Source organism: Engystomops pustulosus, chromosome 10, assembly GCF_040894005.1.
Source record: "Engystomops pustulosus chromosome 10, aEngPut4.maternal, whole genome shotgun sequence".
NCBI lineage: Eukaryota > Metazoa > Chordata > Amphibia > Anura > Leptodactylidae > Engystomops > Engystomops pustulosus.
The window spans coordinates 67052229-67074829 of record NC_092420.1 but is presented as its reverse complement, the minus strand read 5'-3'; the positions used below and the strand labels follow the sequence as shown (position 1 = coordinate 67074829).

The 22601-nt window shown below is 43.7% G+C and overlaps 1 protein-coding gene across 1 annotated transcript; it reads right to left on the bottom strand.

Annotated features, from left to right (window-relative positions):
* Positions 1-2709: 2709 nt before the first annotated feature.
* Positions 2710-21688, bottom strand: LOC140105205 (retinol dehydrogenase 8-like). Its single transcript, XM_072129161.1, has 6 exons — positions 21482-21688; positions 14062-14223; positions 10726-10905; positions 9715-9808; positions 7019-7202; positions 2710-4862 (listed from the first exon to the last, which is right to left on the bottom strand). Exons 1-6 carry the CDS (start codon positions 21576-21578, stop codon positions 4629-4631), a joined length of 951 nt encoding a protein of 316 aa, XP_071985262.1. The 5' UTR covers positions 21579-21688; the 3' UTR covers positions 2710-4628.
* Between the last annotated feature and the right edge of the window lie 913 nt (positions 21689-22601).

The following is a 22601-nucleotide window of genomic DNA, read 5'->3' as shown; positions in this document are numbered from 1 at the left end:
ATGTCATTTAATATGTCATGTAATATACTGGAAAGGTGGAAATTAGTTTCTAGTGAAATTGACCAAAAAAACCACATTTGTGGCGTGTTCTAGTGGGCTCTGTTTTTATGGCTTTCTTTGTGTGCTCCAAATGACACCTTCCCATTATTTGTTGGGTCGGTACAATCACAGGATTAACAATTGTATATAGATCTCAGGTTTTAGTAGATTAAAAAAAATAATAGTCTTTTGTACAAAACTAAATCTGGCATTTTGCCAAATTCAGAGACCAATAACTTTTTCATGCTTCAGTGTAAGGAGTCATTTTTGCAGTAGGTGTCGGTGTTTTGAATAACATCAGTTTGGGACCTAGATGAGAGTTTGGTAATTTTTTTATTCAAATATTTCTGGAAGGAAAATGGGTGGAAAAGTGTCGATTCAGACATTTGGGCATACTATACCCTGCTGTATTACAGTATATAGTTATTTTACTGTTACTTTACGGCAACCGGTCGACCTCTGATGCCAGTTCATGTCTTTAACCCCTTGAGGGGTTCCCCCGCCTACCCTGTGATCTTCGGCGCGCAGCTCCTGGCAGCTGCGCGCCCTCGTCCGAGAAGCCGGAGTTCTGCGCATGCGCAGTAACTCCGGCCAAGATGCGCGATCTCGGGAACAAGGCCGGAGTTACTGCGCATGCGCAGAACTCCGGCTTCTCGGACGAGGGCGCGCAGCTGCCAGGAGCTGCGCGCCGAAGATCACAGGGTAGGCGGGGGAAAGCAGCTACTGGGGCGTGGAGTAGCCGCGCCGTGTAGCCTCGTGTCCGGCTACTCCACGCCCCGGTAGCCGCTTAATTAAATTAACATATTAGGGCAATAAAGTTTATGGTATGCTAGTGGGGACGTGAGGATTAGCTCTAAAAAGGGCTATCCTCACGTCCCATACATCCACCTACCACCCGATCTACCTTTATAGGTAGATTCGTGGTGGTAGGTTCCCTTTAATAGGTCCTACCTAATGCTGGACTTCCATGCTCACAAGACTGAATTACATTTTAAGGCGGATCTGAAGAATCCCCTCCCTGGTATCTGAATACAGACGTTCTGGGAGGAGACTCTCTAGATGCGCCTTAAATGCATTTTATAACAAAATTGAATCGGATCTTGTGCACATGGTCTTAAGCTGTGTACAAATTATGTATTTGCACGGCATTTTAAAATATATTGTGAAACATATCAAAATACATCCATGTTTTTACTATCATTAATACTTGTGTGTTTTGGGATGCATTTTACCTGATGCAATTGCTGTGCCATTTGAAATGGCCACTCCCCCCCCCCCCCCCCTTCCCACTTTCGTTTTTGGATGCATTTAAAAACACAATGAAAACGCCACTTGGGAAGGCGCCCTGACGCTCCACAGCAAAGGCACGACTGTAGTTCTCAGAACAAGGCTTCCCTACTCGGATTCAAACATCGTCAGATCCCAAAAAGAACTTGGACTCCTCCTTGGTGACACTACAGCTCCATTCTGTAGCCGTCCGGGTTTCTTGTGTATGACACCTCTGCAAACTAAGGCAATGGAAGCTAAGAGACTGTGTATGTGCTCCCACAACAGCCTCCAATGGTTGTAGTATCTTATCTTTTATTGTATTCTACAGTGACAAGGTTATCATTACCGGATCAATACTATTAACCAGTGATTTTTGTTTTTATCAGTCTGGTTAGTAAATTGAAGAGCCATCTTAATTCAAGTATATGTATTTGAATAAACCATACAAGAGGTATGTCCATACACCATCACGTTATAACCTTGTGACAGTTTTAGTCTGTAGTGGAGAGGTTGTATCCATGATCACTTGTAGCTTGGAATCTTTTGTATAAGGCCGGCGGCACACAGGGCGTTTTGAACCCGTTTTTGGGTCGTTTTTAAGCGGTCCGTTAAACACCGCATATTCATTGCAAACGTCATGTCTGAATGTAAATGCATCTGTGATCTGCAATCAGCACCTGGTGCCTTGCATTTAGACAATAAAAGTCACCAGGTGCTGATTGCCAATCACATGCGGTTGGATTCAGATGCACATGCGATCGGCCATGGCGCACCCCTGTGCGTGTTCATCCTATTTAAAAACAGAATCAAAACACTATCATGTGACAGCACCCTAAGGCCGATGCCACACGCACCGCTTTGTCTGCGTTTGAAAACGCAAACAAAGCCGCACCCACCGGGGCGGGCCGCGGCCCAATCGCATTGGCGTTTCTATGGAAACGCCTGCGATCGGGAACAAGCCGCCGCTGTTTTGCATTAAATTAACGCAAAACACCGGCGGGTCATTCCAGATCGCAGGCGTTTCCATAGAAACGCCGATGCGATCGCACCGGCCTCACTAAGGGCTTTGCGCTGCACTTTTGTCAGACTGTGCACGTTCTTCTAGGCTAGGTATTTAAAAAGAGCCGGCGCTGGGATTATGTCGCACGCGACCTTTATGTGGCACAACTGCGCTAACCTCCATGCCACAGATATTAGGGAGCGTTCCTGTACTCGGTGCGACTGATTGTGTTGCATGTCCTATGGTAAAGATGTCGGACCAGTGCGGGGAAGCGACAGATTCATGATTTCTGGCGCACAATCTCAGTGAATCGCCGCACCCTGCATTATACATGGAAATAGACCTTCTAAGTAAATGTGCCCCATTGAATCACTTTTACAGATAAACATAATAAATCGGAGTGAATTACATTACATTCTTTAATACATATATGTACATGAGAAGAAATATCATGGAACCACAGTGTTACTAGAGGAGGAGGTGCTACAGTATAAAACATCCAATTTCTGGCTGTAAAAAAAATGATATATTCAACATGGGAAGAAAAACTATTTTACATTATGAAAGAAAAGTTAAATAATGAATTTAAGTAAATATGCTGGAGCCTTCCTGCCCAACTGATTATCCCAAATAGTGAAATAGGTGCGCATCCCCTTATGCACTAGAAGCGATTTATATTGATTCATTTCAGACAAAAGGCATTCACACAAACATATGGGGACGTATATATGACCAACACATAAACAGCGTATATACAGCAATGGACGCATGGCGCCGTACCGTTCCGTATCGCCATTGCACCATTCTGTAGCCGGGAGAAAGATGGGACATCCGGAATACGGAGTTATGCACCATATATCACTATGGAGAGGTGCGGGGGTAAGCGGCGCTCCTCGGCGCTGATGCATTTCCAAAGGCAACCAAAATGCAACGTGTGACCGCTCCCATAGGGCGCATTTTGAGATGCAATGCAAAGATTGTAGGGGAGGCGCTCGGCACGTTTTCAAAACGCAATATTTGATGTGCTTTAATTGAACACATCTGTCTCCTTTGAAATTTGTAAAAACTCAGTGGCTTGTTGTTTTTTGGTTCTTGTTTGGATTTCTTCTTCCCCCTGCTGTATGTCCATGTGATCAAAACGTAGACCCCCATTTTCAAAAAAACACAATGGAAAAACGCACCTCACAATCACAGACCTTCAAAAACGTAATGGAGAAAACACCAAGTAAAGACACTTAATCAAGAAGCAAAACTGATATGAATCAAAAACACAATGGAAAAACGCAACAGAAACGCCACATGTGCATGATGATCCGGCCTTCACACATGGCGACTCAAACTGTATCGCAATCAGTTTAGAGGTGTTTTTAAATAATTCTAAATAAATAATTCTTTATTTATATAGCGCACACAGATTACGCAGCGCTGCACAAAGCATGTCAAATTGGTCCTAGGTCAGTGATGGCGAACCTTTTAGAGACAGGGTGCCCAAACTGCAAACCAAAATCCACTTAATTACCATTGAGTGCCAACATGGCTTTTTAAGCTGCAACTCATTGCTACCAATTCTTCCACATCATTCAATCGTATCGGCTGCCTGAGGCCACCAATACAGTTGGAGGATGGAGGACAAATTCAGACTAATTATAGCTTCTCTCCAGGGTCTCTCTGTGCAGGAAGAATGGTGGGTCCAGCAGGATGACTTCCAAAGATAATGCCCTTCTGTCAACACCTGGGGCAATGGCCTAAGTGCCCCCAGAAAGGGCTCTGAGTGCCACCTCTGGCACCCGTGCCATAGGTTTGCCACCACTGTCCTAGGTGATGCCACACATGGCGTTTTAGCCCATTTTTAGTGCTTTTTTAAGCATGCATTTTTTAAGGGTGATGCCACATATAGCATTTTGAACCCGTTTTTGGTCCGTTTTTAAGCAGTCCGTTTTTTGCAGACTCATCCGTTTTTGACAGTTTTTACCAATTATCTTTATTAAAACTAGTCAAAAACGAAGGACTGCTTAAAAACGGACCATTTTTCCAATTATCTTAATAGATAAACAGGTTGCAAGCAACCAATTGCATGGTAAACAACCAAAAAGGGTCAAAACGCAGTTTCAAATACTTAACCTATATAAAAACTATACCCAGGTAATGTAACGAAACATGCAACTTGATTCTACTACAATAGACCCTGTGACATGAATGATAGGAGTAATAACAACGTGAAATCTAACTCCTACAACCATGACCTGGTGACCCATAAAAAAATGCATAGAAAGTGATCCACATATATTGTTTAAATGCAAACATTGGCTCTTAGAATTTCTTATGATTGGGGTTTCCCCAGGTCGAAGCTCTTTTTACTCCTCCACCTCAGCAGTTTGATGAAGTTAAGGCTGGCGTTGAAGATTTTGTCGTGCTGAAAGACCATTTTGTAGAAGGTATCGATGGGTAGGTCGCCATTAGGATCGGCATATTTTAGAGTTGTCATCGGTGTGTAGAGATTGTTTGTCTGGTGACGGAATGGTGGGTTTTCAGCCAAAATGATCTTCAATGTGTGCTGTAATATAAGAATAACGTTTATTAGCTAATGATGACTATGTATATATAAGACATATGGCTGCTTTCTTCCAGAAAAAGCACCAATTCTCTACATTGCTTGAAGTGTTTGGAGCTGGGCTGCTATATACAGCCATGTTTACCCTATCCTAGAAAATCCTTTCATGGATTGACCTACACTTCAAGTTTGTTAGGAAATTCAACTTCTAATTTCACTTGCTTTGGTCATGTTCACACAAATGGCAGGTATGAACATGGCCTAAAGGAATATAGGGTGATGCCAAATATGGGGGCTCATTTACTTACCCGGTCCTGTCTCGATCCAGCGGCGCGTTCTCCGACGAAGATTCGGGTCTTCTAGCGATTCACTAAGGTCCGTGCGGCCGATGTCCACCAGGTGTCGCTGCTGCGCCGAGGCCCGCCGGAGTTCACCATCCTATTCCTGGTGCATGTAAGTGTGTGTCAAGCGACACTTTTTTTTTTTTTTAAATAGCGCGATTTACAGCCCCAGTATTCACTGTATGCAGCCCACAATAATCACTGTATACAGCTCACTGTAATCGCTATATAAAGCTCTCCCAGCAATCACTGTATACAGCCCCCAGTAATCACAATATACAGTGCCCAGTAATCACTATATACAGCCTCCCAGCAATCACTATATACAGCCCCCAGCAATCACTGTATACAGCTCACAGCAATCACTTTATACAGTCCCCAGTAATTGCTATATACTGCTCCCCCAGCAATCACTGCATACAACCCCCAGCAATCACTATATACAGCTCCCCCAGCAATCACTAAATACAGCTCCCCCAGCAATCCCTGTATACAGCTCCCAGTAATCACTATATACAGCTCCCCCGGTAATCACTGTATATAGCCCACAGTAATCACTATATACGGCTCCCCTAGCAATCACTATATATATCTCCACCAGTAATCACTATATACAGCTTCCCTATAATAACTAACTATATACAGTCCCCCTATACCTAACTATATACAACCCCTCTATAATAACTAACTATACACAGACTCCTATTATATAACTATATACAGTCCTAGGTAAAATAATAAAATTGTACTCACCTTCAATCGTTCCCTTGATGCATGCCGACCTTCCTCCCTTGACTCCTGATGTCAGGATACTGGATATTGGAGGTATACTAAGATGGAGGCTCCCTGCCGCATCTTTGTTTTAATCGTCTATAGTTCCCTGGCTATGCCAGAGACTGAAGTTGGGGCACATTGGAGCCCGGACATCAGAGTACCTCGATGCCCGGACCCAAATACACTGCGGGCAAAGTGGTGGGGGCCCCGGTGCACGCTATAGTCTGCGCTATAATCTGGCCCTGATCATGTACAGTCTGACAGAAATGTGTCGCACACCCCATGTTAAAGGTGAACCAAAAGAAAATTGGCGCACTCTGTCAGGCCAGTGCAGAGGCCTCCAGAAATCCTGCATCTGGCGCCCCCTGCACTATACACATGCAAACTGCACATAGTACACACTGAACTGTTCTTAAAAACTGTGACCCAATGGGACACATTTACTTACCCGGTCCCTGCAATCCCCAATCTGGACTGTCCGATGAGGATGACCTCTGCCACGATTCATGAAGATCGTGCGCCTGATATCCTGCATGTGTCGCTTCCTCGATAAGGTCTGACGGGGTTCACCTTCTTCTTCCCGGTGTATGTAAGTGCATGGCTTGCAACACAATTTTTAAGTTAAATCCCGTGATTTGTCCGAATCCATCGGATCATCCAACGGCCAGCCCCCGCATTTGTGTCGCATGAAAGCCGATGCAATTGCGCCAAAATTCGATCACGTGCATCAAAAACTCCTTTTAAACCCTGTCCCAGCGGCGCATACTGAAATTGTCGGGATGTCCGACGAAAGTGCAGTCTGCGGGGCCCTTAGTAAATGAGCCCCAATGTCTCCATCTACCCTCCCATATAGGTTGCTCAGTCTATTTTGATGTCTTTGGTACTTATAGTGATGCATAACATAAAAACAAGAACAAATAATACTATGGAATTAATACTGCTTATAATTATTATAACTAAAGTGATTATAATTATTTCATTGGGCACAGATGTTGGTGAGATATCTCCTGGGTTTTGCTATAGGATAGCATGTGCAGCTCTTACCTCTGCCACGTCCTCGGCTGTCTGACCCAAGCTTTGGAAGATGGATTTGTAGTTTTTTAGATAGACATTAGTAAACATGTCAGCAGTCTCCTTATCTGCTGCAGAAAGGTCCATCTTCATTCCATCCTCAAAAACTTTCCTTTCAAACTCTGTGATCACCGGACCTGGCTCAATGAGGCTCAACCTGTCAGTATAGTAAAAGCTTTATTATTATAAAGGGACATAAAGGTCGCAGTCTCTCCTGGGCAAAGGCTCTTAGGACAGGACTCAATGGTCCACATTTACAGTATTTGTCTGACTTTGCTCATTCTTTTCAGTACAAACTGCTTGCACATCTAATATATAAAGCTGAATGTATGTGTGTGTGTATGTATGTCCGCTAAAGGAATCTGCACCGTCACGTTTACAGTCACCAAATTTTGCACAGCCGCTTTCTGTGACTCATGGAACGTCATATACCTGGTTTTGAGACAACATTTTCACCCCATGCTTTCCAAAATCCACTTGGTTGCTGTTTTGCCACAGGTCATTAATATGAGCTCTGAGCTTTGATTGGTTATTATAGGCAATGAGTGTAATACAGCTTATGTGTGAGGTAAGATGGAAAGGAGGGATAGAGACAGTCGTGTACAGAGAGACAGGGAGATTGGGTGACAGAGAGACAGCCAGGGAGATTGGGTGACATAGAGACAGGAGGGGAGAGTGAGTGACAGAGAGACAGACAAGGAGAGTATGTGAGTGACAGAGAGACAGACAAGGAGAGTATGTGAGTGACAGAGAGACAGACAGGGAGAGTGAGTGACAGAGAGACAAGCGGGGAGTGTGAGTGACAGCGAGAGTGACAGGGAGAGTGAGTGACAGTGAGACAGGGAGAGTGAGTGACAGAGAGACAGGGAGAGTGAGTGACAGAGAGACAGGGAGAGTGAGTGACAGAGAGACAGACAAGGAGAGTGTGTGAGTGACAGAGAGACAGCCAGTGAGTGACAGAGAGACAGACAGACAGGGAGAGTGAGTGACAGAGAGACAGGGAGAGTGAGTGACAGAGAGACAGACAGGGAGAGTGAGTGACAGAGAGACAGTCAGGGAGAGTGAGTGACAGAGAGACAAGCGGGGAGTGTGAGTGACAGGGAGAGTGAGTGACAGTGAGACAGGGAGAGTGAGTGACAGAGAGACAGGGAGAGTGAGTGACAGAGAGACAGGGAGAGTGAGTGACAGAGAGACAGACAAGGAGAGTGTGTGAGTGACAGAGAGACAGCCAGTGAGTGACAGAGAGACAGACAGGGAGAGTGAGTGACAGAGAGACAGACAGGGAGAGTGAGTGACAGAGAGACAGACAAGGAGAGTGTGTGAGTGACAGAGAGACAGACAGGGAGAGTGAGTGACAGAGAGACAGACAGGGAGAGTGAGTTACAGAGAGACAAGCGGGGAGTGTGAGCGACAGCGAGAATGACAGGGAGAGTGTGTGACAGAGAGACAGACAGGGAGAGTGTGTGACAGAGAGACAGACAGGGAGAGTGTGTGACAGAGAGACAGAAAGGGAGAGTGAGTGACATACAGACAGAAGGGGAAGTGAGTGACAGAGAGACAGCCAGTGAGTGTGAGAGACAGACAGGGAGAGTAACTGAGAGACAGACAAGGAGATAGTGTGAGTGACAGAGAGACAGCCAGTGAGTGTGAGTGAGAGACAAAGAGACGGGCGGGGAGAGTGAGTGTCAGAGAGACAGGAGGGCAGAGTAAGTGACAGAGACAGGCAGGGAGAGTGAATGATTAAGTGAGAGACAGGCAGGTAGTGTGAGTGACAGAGAGACAGCCAGTGAGTGTGAGTTAGAGACAAACAGCGAGAGTAACTGAGAGAGAGGCAGGGGTAGTGAGTGAGTGACAGAATTGTGTCACATGCTCTATGTTAAACGTGCACCAAAAAAAGTTGGTGCACTCTGTCGGAGCAGTGCAGGGAGCACGAGATTCATGAATTGTGGTGCTCGGTTTTCATGAATTTGGCGCCCCTAGCACTGCTCTGGAAGCGTACACTATTTTATTTTGTTCATGCTGCAGAATTGTTGGGCACGTTGGATAGAATAGTGCCACACAATCCGACCAAGCAGTAACAGCCCCTTTTAGCTGCACATTCTTTCAGTCTAGTAGCACACGGTGCAGCTGCGGCACAAAACTGGCGCAGACACTTAAATACATGTGCAAGCAGTTTCCATTTTATTTTTAGTGCAAAGCCAGACGGAAAACTGGTGCAAACACTTTAATAAATATGGGTCATTGTGTTTCTGCCCCATATGAAGAGACCTGTACTATAAACAACACATTAAATGTAGGCCCTGGTATGGATAGTCCGCCAGATTGAGTGAATTTGGTCTAAAAGCTAAAGTGTGTGTCAGCCTAACAAATGTCTGTAACAAAAGAAATGTTGGATTTTACATGGGCAATCCCCCAGAGACAATCTGCTGTCTGAAAGCTCTTGTATCTTATTCTCATTCCCATGACAGTAAATACAAGAAAAAAAATTTTAAAAATACCCCCCATCCTCCTCTTAACATTTTGCAAACATTTTACAGGCTGGAAAATCCCCTTTAATATAGTAATTAGGCTTACATGACACTTAAGACAACTTTTTTATTATCAGTATAGGTGCTGTGAACATTTGTTGCATTGCTTTTATTTGTGAAGTGAAACAAAAAAAAACTTACTGGAGCTTGAATTTCAGTGCCTGGATGGCGAGGCTTTCACAGAACCCTTCAACCGCAAATTTGGAGGCAGCATAGACATCATTAAACAAGATACCTGCAATACAAAAGTAAATGCTCTTTTAATCTGAATTTTTTTGCAATTTATTCAAGTTACCTTACAACTGAAGCGTCTACTATTGTTCAGAAAACTGTGGACAGTGTAGAAAATTTCAGTGCCGAAAATTGTTAATATTATAACGGTTAATAACAGATGCATCATAGAAAATAATAGAAGGTGCCTTTAGGGGTTTGGCTTGTCTTTTTTTTATTTCATAAGTTACCCATGTGGTTTTACTGCCTTGTAAATAATCCTTGAATGTTCATCAAGTGATTCAGCAGTCCTACTGGTTACTTTTGTGCTGTATGCAGACTCTACAAGATTCTTTGTTTACTAGTCTGAGTTATGCTGAATAGGAGGAGCTGCAGCAGCAGTGTTGTGACTCATCCTGCTCCAGCCTCCCTTCTCCGAGTCTCTGAAAGTCAGTGAGAACGGACTGTGTGAGAGAGACACAATGGGTAACGCCTGGTGACAGCCTAGAGCAGTGAAAGGGAGGAAGCTGTATATATGCAGGGGTGTACCTAGGAAAGGGCCCCATAGCAAACTTAATGGGGACCCACCCCTCAGAAAATATACATATTTATACACTTTTACACACATAAACACATTTATCCATTGATATATACATTTATACACTCACACAGATCTGTCCCAGTAGCTGCTGCCCACATGGGGAAGTAGATGGCAGGACAGTATAGTCCTGTCGCCTCCCCCAACATTTTCTATCTGAGCTGCTGGTTCAGCTGTATACTGTGGAAGATTTGCACTGTTGTATACATATTATGTTGTACAATGTGCAGCATAATATGTATATAATGGTGCACATCCTCCACTCTTTGGTGTGTCAGGTAGGATTTGGGGGCCCCTGACACTGCGGACCTCATAGTAGCCCCTGATGCAGAGGTAATTCATACCTTGAATTCCCATCACACTGCTAATGATAACTATGTGACCATTCTTCCTCTTCTTCATATCTGGTAAGATTTCCTTCAGTAGTCTGACCAGTCCAAAGAAATTTGTATCCATCACAGTTTTCATCTCTTCGATGCTTTGGCATTCAATGGGTCCAATAAGGCCAACTCCTGCGTTGCTGACTGTGAATGGAAAAGAATAGTCATATTTTTTGTCTCTTGGTGCCTCTTCAATCAACACTCGATCAGTAGTGGGTTATAATGTAGGCGGAGCCCAAGCCTTCTAGTGGGCCCCTGGCTTCCCAAACCACTTACTAATTTTATACTGAGAAGGGCATTCACCCTTGAAATCATCATACATCTGTTCTTGCTCTCAATATACACGAACACAAGAGCCATTTAAGGACCTTTTGAAGGTCCTCCAAAGGTCCTGATGTGGCAGGTTGGGGCAAAAACACCTTTGAAGGAAATCTACCACCAGAATCACTGATGGTGGACCTCTAACACTTACATGTTCATCTCATCCAATGAAATCTTATAGTGTCTTTTTATATCCTGGAATTCCCCAAACTTTGTGGAAAAAAAGAGTTTTAAAAAAATATGTAAATGAACCCTTGGTTGCCCACCTTGTTCCGTCCCTACACAAAATAAAAAAGACGCTACAGGACTACACTTGATGAGACCCACATGTAAGTGTTAGAGGTCTACCATCAGCGATTCCTTAATAGATTTCCTTTAAGGCCTTAAGGAATGTGTTAAAGGTTTGCTAATATTGTTACTGACCATTGGATAGATTGTCACAGTAAGTGGGTTCGACCTGCCATACGCCTTATTAGAGCATAGAGATTGTAGAGTAGCCATAGCAGGAAGAAGCTAACAGGTTGCAGGATCTGTCCATCCATGTATTACATAAGATGTATTAGATGCAGCGGTTAATTGTGACCGTGGCATCTGAACAGCTTTGGGCACCACCTTTACAAAGAGTGCGGTGTACGAGCCATGAAAAAGTTGCAATTCCTGGCCCTTCTAACCCCTTCTATACCTGCACACCAAGAGAGATCCTGGCACAGGCTATAGAAGTATTCTACACCAGGTCGGAGCCTTTTAGTATATTGGGAGGATTGGTGAGAGGAGGATCCCGACTGCTGTGCGATGTACCCAGTCCCAATAAATCCCCCTCATAAAGTAAAAGTATTGCAGTGTATTGTGTGACTATTATTCCCACCATACAGAAATATGTCAGCTGGTGATGTAATAGGATAGTGCTTCATGGGAAGGACCCGCTTATCACATCATACCATAACCTTATGGGTTGGAGGAGTTAAAAATAAACCCAATAATTACCAAAGGCAATGTGAAAAAGTAATTGATTGCATTAGGTGCTGATGCTTCTTAATGTATGCGGATTGATCTCATCCTATCATAGTGCTTTGTACCATTAAAGGGAAGTTACTGTATTTGCATAAGGCGCAGTTAGTGACGGCGTGAGACTGGAGCGACAGGTGCTTAGTGGGAGCCAAATATTTGATCAGGTACACATTGTCACAATAGTAATTCAGTATTACATCCCAATTCCAGAAGTAGAACACAAAAGTTAGCAATAAAGTTTGCATTTAGTATTATTACTCAGTACCGCATATTGTTTTACTACTTTGTTTTTTAAACAAATTTTAATTACATTTTTTTAACAATGCAGTGACATTGTACACCAATACTCAATCATTAAAGTACAAAGGATTCTACAAATTGGGGCACATTTACTTACCCATCCCATCACAATCCCCGAGGTGCGTTGTCCGACCTGGATTTGGAGCTGCCGCAATTCACTAAGATCGTGCGTCCAATTTCCTGCATGTGTCGCTTCCCCGCTCAGGTCTGCCGGAGTTCACCTTCTTATTCCCGGTGTATGTAAGGGCTTGGCTTGCGACACAATTTTGAATGTTAAATCCCGTGCGTTTTCCGAATCCGTTGGATCGCCCGACGGCTCGCCCCCCTGATCTGTGTCATGTGAAAGCCGGCGCCTATGCGCCAAAATCCGATCACGTGCGACAAAAAGCCCTTCTAAATGCGGCGCACATCGGAAATCGTCGAATATAACGACAATAGTGCGGTCGCGGGCCCTTAGTAAATGAGCCCCATTATGTTTTGCATCGTACATTTGTTAGCCAGTTAAATATTGATTATTAGTATTATCAGATTTTACTGATTTTTTTAGGATCTTTTTCCCCTTTCTAAGATTTTAGTCTACTGGAGGCAGCTCCAACTGCTATCACAATACTGTATATGAAAAGACAGCTGTCACTATGTAGAATCATTGTAATCCACAGGCTGAATATAACTGAGCCAGAGAAGCTTCTTAGCCTCACCTGCTGTGTAATGCACTGCTTATGTAACTGCTATGTCACTAATGATACAATTGCAGATCTGGGTATTGTACGGCCTGAGGGTCACCTCCAGCCCTCTAACTAGCTCTGACCGGCCCTCGTGATGTCACTGTAATCATTGAATCATTGTAATGTTTTATTTACTGTTTTGTTATGTAGGGATAGGTTATGTACTGAATACAGTATATAGGTATTGGCTAGAAATGAGTTTAAAGAAACCTGTCACCAGGTAGTGAAACCTGTCACTAAAGACCGGTTGCATAAGCCCATTACAGCTGCATTGCATATCTGCCTTTCTGCCTTCTCTAAGCATTTGCATTACAATATAATTGTGTGTTATAACTTACCTTGCACACTGACAGAAACCTTGGTATAGTCCATGGGTTGGGCTTTGGTTTGGATGCATTTCAAAAAACAACATGTAACTTGTCTGTGCTGTTCACTCCTTAGCTCTGAGCCCCCCCCCCCATTGTGCTCCTGCACAGCTCCTCCCTCCTGCTACTTCACAGAGCTCACAGCCTGGTGACATCAGTAGAAGAGGGAGGAGCTGTACAGGAGCACAAGGGTGGGGGCTGAGAGCTGAGCAGGTCTGCAGCACAGGCAAGTCACATGTTGTTTTTCTGAAATGCATCCAAACCAAAGCCCAACCCCTGGGATTACACAGATGATTTTGTCAGGGTGCAAGGTAAATTACACACAAAAACACACAATTATATTGTAATGCAAATTCTTAGAGAAAGCAGAAAGGCAGATGCACTGCAGGTGTAATAAGCTTCTGCAACCTGTCTTTAGTGAAAATGAGGTCCCTGATGACAGGTTCCCTTTAAGTATTTTAGTCTGTCCCTCTAAAACCATTCCAATTTCTCATGTGGCCCTATGGGAATATTAATTGCCCACCCCTGTACTATTGTATCATTAAACAATTACATTATATTGTCAGGCACATTCTTATTACCTAAAATGTCCACTCTTCGGTCTGGGATGCTGTTGACGCAGTCCCTGATGGACTCCTCGCTGCACACGTCCAGCTGTTTGACCTCCAGTGTCTTCCCCACACAGTCTTCTGCTGCCTTCACCAGGTCATCCTGCTTTGCCAGGTTTCTCATTGTTGCGAAAACTATAATAAAAAAAACTGTAATATCACAATTGCTGCACATTTGGACTTTTCAAAGCGAAATACTTATTGGGGCTTATTTACTTTCCCGTTCCTGTCGTGATCCCGCGGGGCGTTGTCCGACGTGGGTTCGGTTTCTGCCGGGATTCACTAAGGTCGTGTTCCCGATATCCAGTAGGTGTCGCTGCTGCGCCGAGGTCCGCCGGAGTTCACCTTCTTCTTCCCGGTGTATGTAAGTGCTGATCTTGCGACACATTTTGTTTTTTAAATTCCGCAGTTTTTACAAATCCGTCGGGTTGTCCGACGGCCACGCCCCCGATTTCTGTCACGTGAAAGCCGGTGCCAAAATCCTGGTGGAATTTGCCGCAATACGGAAAAATTCGGGAAACCCGACAAAAGTGCGGCCACTCAGCCCTTAATAAATGAGCCCCATTATGTTAGACATGTTTCAGAGAAGCCCCAATTTTGCTTTTTCACAAGCATCCTTGATGTCGTCTTAAAAAGCCAAATCCAAGAAAAAATACTCGTGTAGATTGGGTCTTTGTTTATTAGGACATGTTATATACTTCTACATATGCTAATTACCCCTAAACCCCTTGGGAAGAAAGTTTGCAGAGCATGAATGCCCCATGTTGGCCCACAACGCCACCAGCCATGATCCCCTGCACGCCCCTCCACGCCCATTTGGCTGGAGGTGCAGTAAAATGAGATACAATCACAATCACTGGCGGTTCACTAGTAGTTACAATTATTTCAGGGCTTGTATGACGGAAAGCCCTGATAAATTTCCCCCCAGAGTCTAATATGATGAGTCCTTACTGTAATAATTGTGATTCTCTGTAGTAAGGTAGATGTAAAATTCATAATGTAAAACAGAAGGATGAATTAGCTCTGTCAAAGAACTGAAAAAGAGGGCCCTCTTACATTATGTGCCCCAAGTGGCCGTTAGGATGGCTTGTAGACCATGGTTGGTGACTTCTTTGGCCGCAGCTGCAGAAGGGATATGTTTACTCTCATTAGGTTCAAGAAATGGGATTGGGGACCTGCTTTAAGTGTCATGTCCATCTAAACTTGATAGGAAATTCAAGTATCTCCAGGGAACAGTGTATGGATAAGAGCATTCCCTTGCCGATATATATTTCTAGAGAACATATGGAATGATTTCCTGTGCTACATCTTCTGGAGAAAAGAATGTTCTGATCTCCATGACACCATGTCATCTCTGTTGTCTGCATTATTTCTATGTCGGTCGCTAGAGAACGCAGCTAATAGCAGGTGTTGAGAATCTGATGCAACCAGACGTTAACCCATTTTGTCCCACAGGCTGCTGTCAGACGATAGCGTTTTGAAACAGAATGAAAATGCGCTGGGATGAGCCATGGGCGATCGCATACCGGGTGCTGACCCACATGTTATCGGCTATGGCCCGCCCCAGCGTGTTTTGATTCTGTTTACGCCGTGTTCTTGTGGGCTTGGATTTTACGCCTTTCACTGTGCGCCACAAATGACATGTCTCCTTTATTATTAGGGTTGGTACGATTACGGGTATACCAAATTTGTATAAGTTTTATAATGTTTTCATACATTTACAAAAATGAAAACCTCCTGTACAAAAAATATTTTGCCATCTTCTGGCGCTAATAACTTTTTCATACTTTGGTGTAGGGAGCTGAGGGTGGTGTCATTTTTTGCGACTTTTTATGAAGATTTCAATGCTAGCATTTTTAGGACTGTACGTCCTTCTGATCACTTTTTATAGAATTTTTTATATTTTTCAAAATGGCAAAAAAGTGCCGTCGGCGACGTGCGGATTAACACCCGTGGTCGGTGATAGCACCCTTCGCGGGTGTTACCAGTAAGTCTTTGCTGCGATATGGAGCAAAGACTTACCGGCTATGGAGAGGGCTTAGCCTGTAAGCCCTCTCCATGCACCCACTGCCGACCTTTGATGTGCTATTATGTCACAGGTCGTTAAAGGGCATGAAGGATGAAGGCCAGGATGAAGGACTGTATGCAAATGAGCCTGAGGGGCTCCATTAACACCTCTGGAGCCTGGAGACCCTCAGGCTCATTTGCATACAGTCCTTCATCCTGGTGGTAGATGCCCTTTAAACTGCTCTGTACACCGAAGTATGAAAAAGTATTAAAGTATTAAAATTTTGATACACAAGGTTTTCATTTTTTTTTTATGTATAAAAACACATTACAACCTGTCTAAATTTGGTATCCCCATGGTCGCACCGAGCTAAAGAATAAAGTAGACATATCATTTGTATTTTTTCCTGCTTCCCAGTACATGGCATGGAATAATAAATACCGTCACTAAGGCTACATTCACACTAACGTATGGGGGACGTATATACGGCCGATATACGTCCCCCATAGGCAGCAATGGGCGCACGGCACCCTACGGGAGCGGTACCGTTCCGTACCCGGGAAAAAGATAGGACCTGTCCTATCTTTTCCCGTAATACGGCGCCATGCGCCATTACTTCCTATGGAGAGGGGCAGGGGTGAGCTGCGCTCACCTCCTCCTCCTCTCCCCGTACACTGCCGTTGCCCGCTACGGTACGGTACGGGCGGGCAACGGAAGTGTGAATATAGCCTAAGGCCCCTTCCACACTAGCGAGTGTGATGCGATGAACTCGCATCACACTCGCAACGCAAGCTGCCGGGAACGCACGGCCCGAACGCTGCACCGCGGGAGTGAACTCAGCATGTCAGTTCACTCCCGCGGTGCAGGGTTCGGGCCGTGCGTTCCCGGCAGCTTGCGTTGCGAGTGTGATGCGAGTTCATCGCATCACACTCGCTAGTGTGGAAGGGGCCTAAGAAGTACAATTTGTTTATGTAGGAAATAAGCGCTCACACAGCTCTGTACATGGAAAAATTAACAAGTTATAGATTTTTGAAGGTGGGAAGCGAAAGCGTCCTCACAGTCGGAACTGGGATTTTTATACACAGCTCCAATTCTCGGATGTAACTTTAACTGTAAATATTTTCAGCCAACCTCTCCTGTCTGCTGAAGGCAGAATGTGGAAGGAGTAGGAGGTAGCAGCGAGGCAGAGCTGACAGTACACAGAAGTACATGCACTCTCTGCATATGTAGATGAACCTGAAGAAGGGTGATGGATTGGGGGAGATTTATCATGTGTCGCATGGTAGACCAGTGCAGACTAGGACCGCACCATTCTTCTGCAGCACCAGATTTATCCCTGTGTCTGATGCTGGATGATAAATCTGGTGCAGTATAAGACTATTGCATCATACTTTACACCTATTGGCTTAGTTTGGTGCACCACAATAATGAATTTTTTCACCCACTCCCCCTTTTCAGAGACCATGCACGTTTTTGTACAAGACTGAAAAACGCCCAAAAATGTTCTACAAACCGGTAATAAATGTGGCACATTTCAGTTTTATGGTGCCGATCGCTTGATACATGTCCCCCATTGAATATTGAGGCTGCATCCACACGTGGCATTTACATTTCGCTTTGAAAACGCAATACAACATCTGAGGAGAGGAGATTTGTCTAAATACATTGCTGTTAACATTTGCATTTACACAGTACTATTTTAATGCAATGTATTAACAACATGTGAACATTTCGATAACAAAATGTCACTTTGTGGTTAACAACCCCTTGACTAGTAGAACAACTTCACACATAGGGGGTCATTTACTAAGGGCCCGATTCACGTTTTCCCGGCATGCACGTGATGGAAATCGGGGGGCGTGGCCGAACGAAAACCCGACGGGTTCGGAAAAAGCGCCGCATTTAAAAAAAAATGTGTCGCAAAAATTGCACTTACCTTCACTCGGCCCGGCTCGGTGTATTCCAGTGCGTTCCGATGCTCTTCAGCGCAACTACCTTAATAAATCCCAGCCGGACCCGAATCCAGCACAGAGAACGCGCCGCTGGATCGCGAATGGACCGGGTAAGTAAATCTGCCCCATAATGTTCAGTGCAGGTGACAATCATTTTTCACCTGTCATTTCTCCATGTCCATTTTTTTTAAATTGTATCCCCCCATATTATAACAAATCAGAATAATCTTGCCTTGTCTCTAAAAAATATAACAGGAACAGCACAACACAGATATATGAGCAACATGGTGGCTTAGTGGTTAGCACTACAGCCTTGCAGCGCTGGGGACCTGGTTCAAGTCCCAGGGTCAACATCTGCAAAGAATTTGTATGTTCTTTCCATATTTGTGTAGGTTTCCTCCGCGTCCTCCAGTTTCCTCCCAAAATATACATATAGCTTGATTAGATTGTGAGCCCCATTGGGGATAAGGAAAGATTTGGCAAGCTCTATAAAGTGCTACGTAATCTGTGTGCGCTATGAAAATAATTATTATTATCATTATATGAGAAAAAAAATTCTCCAGTACTTGGTTTAATATAGAATTACACAGATTATCTTACTAGATCGCCGCTATGCCCATTATAATATAGCCCCCCCCCCCCCCCCCCTAAAGTATATTAGTGAAATTGCTTCTACTAGTCAAGGGGGCTTTAACCTTTGATTCGAATTCAGTATACAGCCCCCCCCCCCCCCCCCAATTAATGATTACTGCCCTCTTGTCTAGTGTGAGTTCATCATTCCCATACAAATTTCTAGGGGCCGTATCTTTTGAACAGGTAGATGGATTTGAAAAACAAAACATTTATTTGCGGTCATAAAATAATTAAAGGTTTATCATTCAACTTCTGCAATGCTGTAATGTTCTCAGCTGTCAGTAATGTCTGAGGAGGTCTTATTGAAGAATCACAAACTGTGCCATAGGAGCCAATACAAATATTATTCTTCTTTCCAGGATGTTACCCCCGAGGCAGGCAGCATGGAAAGCGCTTGTGTATATACTACAGAGGAGAAAAACAATGTGCAGCAGGAGGTAGAACCTGTATAATTAAAGCCTTGAGTTTACTAAGGAGGATTATCAGCAATTACACTCAGTCCTGCAATGTCTGATGGAGAGAAAAAGACTGAGGCTCCAGGCTTCCTCCATGTATAATATTTTGGATAGAAAAATGCATTAGACATAGGTTTACACTGCATTTTTAGAGTATATTTTGAGGTACTAGGCACTAGGAGCTGCTTCCTTAAGTAAACCTCTGATAACGCTAGCAGACACTGAATACACCGGACCGCTTTGAGAGCGGCACTGTACATCACGGCAGTGTCTGCTAGCGTTATCGGAGCACTAAAGTAAAGCAGCTCCTATTGCAGTTTTTATAGATGATGGGTCCTCTTTGAGGAAAGATGGATGCAAGAGATGCCCTTTAGGAAGAGGTGATAGGCTGTGGCTTAAATGAACGGGCAGAGTTTAAGGTTCCTCCAAGGCTTTGGACTTCTGGGAAAGTCTGACTCCATGAATTGTGACTGATAGGTTTGGTGGGAAAGATGTGTTAGTTCTGTTTTGTATGTTGAGTTTTAAAAAGCAGAGAGAGAAGGTGGATATGGCTGATAGACACAATGGAAGTGTGACTAGCAGAGAGGAGATATTGGGCTATTGAAGTGTAAAAATGTCATCAGCATAGGAGTGGTAAGATAAGCCATTGGGCTCAATGAGCTGTTCTAGGCCAGGGTTTTAGTAGGAGACGAGTAAGGCTCCGAGGACACAGCTTTGTAGAATGTCAACAGAGAGGGGGCGAGGAGAAGAGATGGTACAAGATTTGTAAGAAGATCCAGGAAAAGTCCAGATCCGCGGTGCCAATGGATGATAGTTTGTATCAGGAGAGAATGGTCAAAAGTATCAAAGGCAGAGGACAGATCAACAAAGAGGAAAGCAGAGAAGTGTCGTTTGGTTCTGGCTGTGAGAAGGACGTTGGTTAGTTGGAAATAAGCCAGTATTGTGTTGAAGGGGGAATTTGAGGAAATTTATGAGGATAAATCTAGGTGAAAATGTTGCTAAGGATTTTTAAAGCAATGCAAATAGTGAGTTGGGGCGATCAGGGAAGATGAATCAATGTCTCATTTCTTTAGACTGCATGTGATACAGTGATAATAATTAATTGTAAGACCGAAATGAGAATCCTATGGAGAAGTAAAAACACAAATTGTAAAAGAAAAAACTAAACAAAAATGTATGTTCCTACAATTTAAGCAACTGCAAACTCTAAGGGTTCTTTCACACAACCAATTTTTCTATAGTCAGTGAAAAAAATGGACCCATCATAGTCAATTGCTCCATTCACATGTTTTTTTTTTGCTGAACTACAACCCCAGAGGAAGAAATTTTTGCATTCAATTCATTTTCTCTTATCTGTTAAAAACATTTTCCCCAGAGGTCAACAAATTCTAGTACAAGCAAGTCCCCGGCTTAAGAACACCTGACTTAGAGAGGATTTCTAGTTACAGACAGACCTCTCTCCCCTCAGTGACCTCTGGTGATGTTATCTGGAATGCTGGTAGGTTAGTGATCTATAGCCCCAGGCTGCAATAATCACATGTAAGAGTTATAAGCTTTATTGTTATTCTTTGTTCACTTGAAATCCAAAATTTTTGAAATCCACTTAAGGACAAAAAAATATATACCAGTTCCGACTTACATACAAATTCAACGTAAGAACAAACCTACAGCACCTTTCCTGTACATAACTGAGGATCACCTGTGCTGGAGCCGACTCCATCTGTTGATTTCTTTATGTGGTGTGGGTTAAAGGTCCGGACCCAGTCGAGTGCCAACCCTCTAATGTAGAGTATTTATAGGTTTTGCTCATTTGTCTCATGTAATGTTTGTGTTAATGGTAATGGTTATCGAGCAAACATAATAAAATAAATAAGTGAATACAATCTGATTGAACATAAATATAATTGTAGCTAAATATATGACAACAGTGGAAATATATTCTATCATGTCAGCAGTCATACCCAGTGTAACAGCTACAGATGCACAACCTAGAGTCGTGGTCATTTTTATGATTTTCTGGACTTGAATATATTTCCATTTAAGTTGTATTTTCATGCAGTCATTTTTCCTCTATGGGCTTTGTATCAGTGTTTGTGCACCTGATGGCGAAGTGAGTCCAAAACCTTCCATTATATACTGTATTATAGATTCCATTCCTCTCTTTGAAATCCAAATACTGATACAAAATACTGAGAAGACTGTGAACAGAGGGTTAAAACAAGGGAATATCTAACCCTAACCCTAGATAGATGCAGCTTTACACCAGAGCAGAGAGAATCAACAGATAATTAAAATGTATTTTTTAACCATTTATATGTATATTGCCTATGGATAGTCCAGTTTACCTTTAAATCTCCTCTGCTCGTCCTTGGCTAGCTTGGCAGCGATGGCCAGACCTATTCCTGATGAGCATCCTGTAACGAGGACGTTCTTCAGAGCCATTCCTGAATCTCAGGTCTCTCTGTGCACAAGAAGAATTAACATGAACCAGCGGCGGAGGGAGAAATGTTACTTGTGGGCTTAAGTCCTCGCTTCTTACTGCTTTATGTGGACCATCGCTGCGTCAGCACAGCTAAAAATGCAAACCTGCACATTTTGTGGCTAAAGCTGGATAATCTCTCCTCTGACATTAATGGGGGTGAGCAGCATAATGACATAATCTTGATAGACAGACAGTGTATGGGGAGGCTGAGAGGGTAGAGCAGAGGTTGAGTTAGGCCAAATCTTCATGGATTGATTGTTACTAACAAACCATAGAGCAATTCTAATCTTTGACCATGATATACACTATTGTATATACATTGGTAACGTGCAAGTTGTGTCCAGTTTAGAAATAGCAGCCACTTTGCATTAAACCCCTTCAGGCTGTGTTCACAACATTGTTTGCATTTTGAAATGGATGTTATAGAGCAGGAGGAGTTCAGCAGATTGTACATAGCGTCCGATCTCTAGGTGGCATGTCATAGAGCAGGAGGAGCTGAGCAAATTATAAATAGGGCACACGTATTATGTGTTCTCCTTTATGACTTTTTAAAGTTGTCTGTAGTTGGGATACTTTAGCAGTGCTATGTAGCTTTCTAAATCACAACGGCAAATTTAGAAAGATACATAGCAATGCTAAAGTATCCCGACTGTAAAAAGTCACAAAAGAGACTATGGGGGTCATTTACTAAGAGCCCGATTTGCGTTTTCCTGACATGTTACCCGAATATTTCCGATTTGCGCCGATTCTCCCTGAATTGCCCCGGGATTCGGATTGTGGCGCATCGGTGCTGGCATGCACGCAACGGAAATCGGGGGGCGTGGCCGAATGAAAACCCGACGGATTCGGAAAAACCGCCGCATTTAAAACAAAAAAATCTGTTGCGGAGCTTGCACTTACCTTCACTCAGCCCGAGCCGGTGAACTCCAGCGCGTTCCGATGCTTTTCAGCGGAGCAGCGCCACCTGGTGGACGGCGGAGGAG

Excerpts from the sequence above, each read along its gene's own strand:
- LOC140105205 (XM_072129161.1), bottom strand. The coding sequence starts at position 21,578 with ATGGCTCTGAAGAACGTCCTCGTTACAGGATGCTCATCAGGAATAGGT. Across the intron at positions 7,203-9,714 it reads GCACTGAAATTCAAGCTCCA|GTTGAGCCTCATTGAGCCAG; the intron begins GTAAGTTTTTTT and ends CTATACTGACAG. Across the intron at positions 4,863-7,018 it reads CAGCCGAGGACGTGGCAGAG|CACACATTGAAGATCATTTT; the intron begins GTAAGAGCTGCA and ends CTTATATTACAG.